This window comes from Oncorhynchus clarkii, chromosome 13 (genome assembly GCF_045791955.1).
Source record: "Oncorhynchus clarkii lewisi isolate Uvic-CL-2024 chromosome 13, UVic_Ocla_1.0, whole genome shotgun sequence".
NCBI lineage: Eukaryota > Metazoa > Chordata > Actinopteri > Salmoniformes > Salmonidae > Oncorhynchus > Oncorhynchus clarkii.
The window spans coordinates 16,680,690-16,686,171 of record NC_092159.1 but is presented as its reverse complement, the minus strand read 5'-3'; the positions used below and the strand labels follow the sequence as shown (position 1 = coordinate 16,686,171).

General features: G+C 42.5%; 1 protein-coding gene across 1 annotated transcript; it reads right to left on the bottom strand.

The window, feature by feature from the left end:
* Nucleotides 1-2,783: 2,783 nt before the first annotated feature.
* LOC139423793 (sodium/potassium/calcium exchanger 1-like) lies at nt 2,784-5,134 on the bottom strand. The gene is made up of 2 exons (XM_071175426.1): nt 4,972-5,134; nt 2,784-4,808 (listed from the first exon to the last, which is right to left on the bottom strand). The coding sequence occupies exon 2, from the start codon at nt 4,745-4,747 to the stop codon at nt 3,728-3,730; it is 1,020 nt and encodes a 339-aa protein (XP_071031527.1). The 5' UTR covers nt 4,748-4,808; nt 4,972-5,134; the 3' UTR covers nt 2,784-3,727.
* Nucleotides 5,135-5,482: the final 348 nt, after the last annotated feature.

Here is a 5,482-nt window from a genome sequence, read left to right as displayed (position 1 = left end):
TTTTTGACACCTTTCAATTATAATCAAGCTAATATGTGACGGCCCATCCCAACTGGGATTTATGATGAAAAATCAGAAAATCTTGTTTTTACAGATTACAAAAGTTTAGATTCAGTAGGACAAAAATAACCTTGAAAGATGTTGAGTGCTACAAAGGTCTTTGTTTACGCCCATTCAGGAGAGTCTCATTTCATAGAAGTGCATTTTTGTCCACATTCCCTCTGCACGCCACCTCTCCTTAATTACCTTTGAACTTTTTTTCAAAAGGAAGCGAGAGAGGACGTGGAAGAAAGGACCCAGGATGAGAGCTAATCTAATTAATAAATTGCCATTCTCTTCCTCCCCCTCCTTCTCCTCCTCCTCTCCTTCCACACCTGTTTCCTCATAATCCTCATCCTCCTTTTCTTCCTCATCAGTGTCCTCACTTTGTAAGGTGGGTTCTGTTTTTGATTTGATAGTGTCTAAAACAGTAATGCGGTTTGGGTCCCAGACACAGGTCTCTTCTAAACCACTCTTCACCATGCCACAGTTAGGAGGAACCCAGGCTGAGTCGTAACCTTCGTCATGCCACGTCTTCTGCAAAGGGTGGCCTTGGCGGTCTATTTTTTTCTCTGAAAACTCTGATAACCTTCTTGTGTTCAGCAAGGTGCATGGGGTATCTACTAGCATGCCCCAACATGCCACACTTGGATGGATAAAAACCTTTGGTCAGGATTTTACATATAGTTTTCTCAGAGGTGCCGTGGCACATTTTGTAGACCATGCCATTCTGTAGCCTTGCCAGACAATAAATAAACGTCAATAAGTGTATTACATTTAAGTTGAGTATATTGTTTTTCAAATAAGTAATAATTATGGATGTTATTGTTGAATATTCTCGAGATTACATTAAAAGAAAAGGCTCACGTGTCAAGAGTCATGCCTATGTGGTGTCTCTGAGAGGGTGCACAACCAACCATAATAGTTCCAACACTATTTCCTCATTACAAATGCATTAACAAGAAGTTGTACGTCTTGTAACATTGTCTGACCCTTGCTAGAAGAGCCATTATCAGCCCTCTCTTGAACGCAGCTCTCTCTCTCTAATTAGAAATGCATTAAGGAGAGGTTGTAAAAGTGTGAACGTCTGACCCTCAGAAGAAGAGCTCTTATCGGCCCTTGAACGCAGCTCTCTCAGCTTCGCCTGACTGCAAGCCAGTCAGGTATTGATTTCTCATTGGTTGATTTGTTTAACGACCCAGAGACAGTTGTTATTGCCTTGTGAGGGAGCAAATTCTGCCTTAACTGCGGCTTGCTACTTCGATTGGGCATTTTACTGTTTACAATACCTGCATTTATTGGTTTGTGACTACAGAGAGGTACATTTCAATGCAGGGACTGTAGTTAAAAATAGTCCAGTTTTGAACAAAATGACTGTATGAGGATATTGAAATATTAATCTCAGTTCACCCAAAACTAAAGTCTTGCGTAATTGGTCAGCTGCTCGATTAGGTTCTGGGTCCAGACATGTTAAGAGAAGAGATTAAGAGATGCTAAAATGAGGAGCAGAACCAGAACAAGAAGCTCCACCCTCTCTCTTTGAAAGTTACAGTCAAGTCTAGAGGGTAGAATGTCCCCTACCCTTCCGAAATTCGAAAGGTGCATAACACCTGCGAAATTGTGATTTGTCCAAAAAACCAGTGATGAAAACACGTAACCACTGCTACTCGTCAGTGGTCATAGTATAAAGACAGATCTACGGTACCATGTATGTCTACGTGGTCTGTTCACCAGAGATTATTGACAGATTGTTATCGTTCACGGTCGAGATGCTTTCACAAACAAGTATGAAATAACTGTAGTAATTGACTGATCCGCTCTTGTTGATTTAATATGTAAACACATTTTCATGTAATAACACAAAGCTAAATAAAATACAATTATGACAAATTGGTCAGCTGTAGCAAATCCACTTCTTTTGTACCTCTGCTTTGAATGTGATCTGCAATACTTCAAATAAATATTTAATCTGACATTTTCTTCCATTGACATGCTCCATTACTTCAAATAGCCTCCTTTCAAGACTGTGTGTGTGTGTGTGTGTGTGTGTGTGTGTGTGTGTGTGTGTGTGTGTGTGTGTCTGATTCTCTCTGTATTGGTAAGGCCACAATATCCGCCAATGCGAGTGTCAGAACATGCATTTTCATCAAGGACCCAATGTTCCCTCATCGTTCCTGTGTGGCTACCGTCTTAACAGGTGAGGAAGACAGGCAGGGGAGATGGGTGAGTTGGGGGTGGAGGGGAGACAGACTGTTAGCCAGCCAGACAGAGGGAGAAAAGGGAGGCAGGGGGAGGTATACAAGGGGCTTTGGCGTGGCCGTGTGGTGACCGGCCGGCCGCCTGTGTGCGGTGGTGGTGGGTGAGCTAGTAGACACACACACATTGGGTAACATATATACACGTTTGGGTAACAGCACACTGAGGAAATCTCTGTCAGCCCTGTCCCCAGAGGATGACCACAAAGATTAACAGACTAGGGCTGGACATGTTGCTGCAGTGTGTGTGTCTGTGTGCGTGCGTGCGTATTATACAGCTCCCCCACTGTGCAAGGATGGAGAAGGGTTGAATAATGTTTAGTGTTGTGTTATGGTTGTATGTCTGTCTAGATTGTAACACACTGTATAATTGTTACATGAATTAAATTCCTCTGTTATAATACCCAATGAAAATGAATCACTCTGTCAATTCATAAGAGTTTGTAAGACCATTATTTGTATAAAATGAACAGAGACCAGCCTTTGAAATAAACCAGCTGTGTTTATTCTCGTGAGTACTGCTCATGATACATTTTACCACAGATTATAAACTGAAAATGACGTCAGCGTTTTCTAAATGTTCCGTCACTTCTTGACACTGGTAGAAAGGCTGTATAGTTATCAAGCCTTCCCACATCAGTCTAGAGCCAAGGCCAGCCTGTGTAGATAAGCATTCTAGCCAGTCTGGCGATATAGTTCATTCATTTCTACCAAGGAACAGACAGTCATTGTTCTTTTTCTTGATTATATTTGCACACATTATATTCAGAACTAGGATTAAAAGAAAATTCATACATATACAGTAACATAATAGTATTCTGATTGGTACATATACAGTAACATAGTAGTATTCTGATTAGTCAGTCCTGATTGAAATGTATCCATAATTAGTCATTATTGATTAAAATTCCCTTAACAATAATGTCTGAATACGTAGATAGTCGACAGGCTTAGCTGTATTTTCAGCCATATTTCTATGGTTGTTAGATTGATTGTCTGATGTCAGCATGGTAATAGCTTTACCACCAAAGGTCAGCAAGTACAAAAACATGTTTATTATCCTCTGGCTATACAGTACATGTGAAGCACTTGCAGTCTTCTTTCAACGTATATCAAGTATGATGTACCTGACCAGGAACAACATTGGGCCCCTAAATCTGTGTATCATAACCAGAGCCTGGAGTTTTTCCTGGTCAGGCCATTGTGGTCGGGAAAACCTCATGTCCCTAATCATGACCATTATCGTGTCTCACACCTGTGGGATAAATGCAAATGAATCACATTAAGCAAGTAAACATCTACAGAAATTACTTTCCCAAAATAACAAATTAGCTGAGATTTTACAATGATGGTGACTTCTGTCCCTCAGCCTGAGAGAGAGAGAGTAGATGTGTTAAAAACACCACTGAGTTCATAGAATAGCCTGCTAATCTTCACCATGAGTCCTCCTCCTCTTCCTCATAATCCTCCTCTCCCTCCATCTCCTCTTCTTCATAATCCTCCTCAGTGTCCCCCTCCTCCTCCTCCTCAGTATCCCCATCTGCTTCCTCCTCTTCCTCTCCCTCCTCCTCCTCCTCCTCCTCAGTGTCCCCATCCGCTTCCTCCTCCTTCTCTTCCTCTCCCTCCTCCTCCTCCTCCTCAGTGTCCCCATCCGCTTCCTCCTCATCCTCCTCCTCCTCAGTGTCCCCATCTGCTTCCTCCTCTTCCTCCTCCTCCTCAGTGTCCCCATCTGCTTCCTCTTCTTTCTCATAATCCTCCTCCTCCTCCTCCTCTTCATCAACCCCCTCTTCCTCATAATCCTCCTCCTCTCCCTCCACCCCTTCTTTCTCATAATCCTCTTCCTCCTCCTCCTCCTCCTCTTCATCAACCCCCTCTTCCTCATAATCCCCCTCCTCCTCTTCATTAACCCCCTCTTCCTCATAATCCTCCTCCTCTCCCTCCACCCCCTCTTCCTCCTCCTCAGTGTCCTCTTCATCCTCTTCCTCATCAGTGTCCTCACTTTGTAAGGTGGGTTCTGTTTTTGATTTGATAGTGTCTAAAACAGTAATGCGGTTTGGGTCCCAGACACAGGTCTCTTCTAAACCACTCTTCACCATGCCACAGTTAGGAGGAACCCAGGCTGAGTCGTAACCTTCGTCATGCCATGTCTTCTGCAAAGGGTGGCCTTGGCGGTCTACTTTTTTCACCTTGCCCACATTGACTTTAACTTTGATGACAACCTGGTGTTCAGTGAGGTCCAGGGGGTATCTACTAGCCTTCTCCAGGTCCCGGCTTAGATACACACCCTGCCCCAACATGCCACACTTGGATTGACAAAAACCTTTGGCCATGATTTTCTGTGCAGCCCACCAAGAGGTGCCATGGTACATGATGTAGGTTCTGCCATTCCGTGGCCCTGACAGAGCCATTCTTCGTGCAGAAGTAGTGAAGTAATCTCCTCCCCACATGGACATATCCTCCCCAATTTTAAGGAATTCCCTCCCTGACCACAAATAAGTGTGTCAATGCACAATACTGCAGAATTGGACGAGTAAGAAAGGGGAAAATTAGTCTGACTAGGTAATTTATGTATATATATATATATGGAAGGAAATAAACTACGTTTTACATACAGTATATCAAAACAGAGTATAAAACAGCTGCATTTTGAAAAGGTTAAGTTGGATAAAATACTTACCAAAAAACGTCCAAGTTATATGCTTTAATATTAGTTAGTTCACTTAATGACAGGTCGGCGTTGATCTCTAATGGGAGGTAGAGGTAAAAGTGATTCACCAGACAGATTATTCTACACCAAATAAAGTTGTTACTGGTAAAAGGAATGTACATAGAAGTTATCTGTCTTCCTTTCGTTTTCAATCATACAGGAAGTCACATGATCAGAGCAGGATGTCTCCTGGCTATATAAGGTAAAAGGGGGCAGTTATTTAGCTATTAGAGTTTACGTCACCCCTCTCTCTCTCTCGCTCTCTCTCTCTCTCTCTCTCTCTCATATGGCTGCCTGGTTTTTGAATTCAGCACTCGACTCACCCTTCACTGGCTGTATCTGCCTACTGAAGATTCTGGCTTTATGGACGACCATAACTTACACAAACCACTTTTTTTAACATTTGGTTTGTATTTTTAGTGAAAATGTAGTGTGACGTTTCTAATGATACAGGATGTAACATGTCTTAAGTCATAAAGGA

Excerpts from the sequence above, each read along its gene's own strand:
- LOC139423793 (XM_071175426.1), bottom strand. The coding sequence starts at position 4,747 with ATGTCCATGTGGGGAGGAGATTACTTCACTACTTCTGCACGAAGAATG.